Here is a 282-nt window from a genome sequence, read left to right as displayed (position 1 = left end):
CCCTTCTCCACTCACCTGAGGAAGGAAACCACCAAAGAGTTCTTGAACTTGGAGTAGGTGCGGGAGTTGAAACGGTTCATCCCGCTGAAACCCTGGCAGGGGGGACCCCCGCAGAGCATCTCCACGTCCCCTTTTTGGGGCAGTTTTTGCCCCAGGGAGTTGGTTTTCTCCCCGGCCATCACCAGCTTCAGCAGCACGTTGCAGTCCTCAGTGAAAACCGTGGTGCTGGGGTTGTTCAGCCGAAAGGCTTGACCCGCCGGCTCCCCCATCTCGCTGGCCCCC

The 282-nt window shown here is 59.9% G+C and overlaps 1 protein-coding gene across 1 annotated transcript in view; it reads right to left on the bottom strand.

Moving 5' to 3' along the window:
* Nucleotides 1–15: 15 nt before the first annotated feature.
* MBD1 (methyl-CpG binding domain protein 1) overlaps nt 16–282 on the bottom strand; it is a gene marked incomplete at both ends in the record, with an annotated part of 9,186 nt that continues 8,919 nt past the window's right edge. Inside the window, one exon of the mRNA XM_008948630.1 lies at nt 16–282. This exon is cut by the window's right edge and continues 15 nt beyond it. Coding sequence (XP_008946878.1) covers nt 16–282 — 267 coding nt within the window.

This window comes from Merops nubicus, unplaced genomic scaffold (assembly GCF_000691845.1).
Source record: "Merops nubicus isolate BGI_N331 unplaced genomic scaffold, ASM69184v1 scaffold15011, whole genome shotgun sequence".
Taxonomy (NCBI): Eukaryota; Metazoa; Chordata; class Aves; order Coraciiformes; family Meropidae; genus Merops; species Merops nubicus.
The sequence above is the reverse complement of the archived record's forward strand: the minus strand, read 5'-3'. Positions and strand labels throughout refer to the sequence as shown.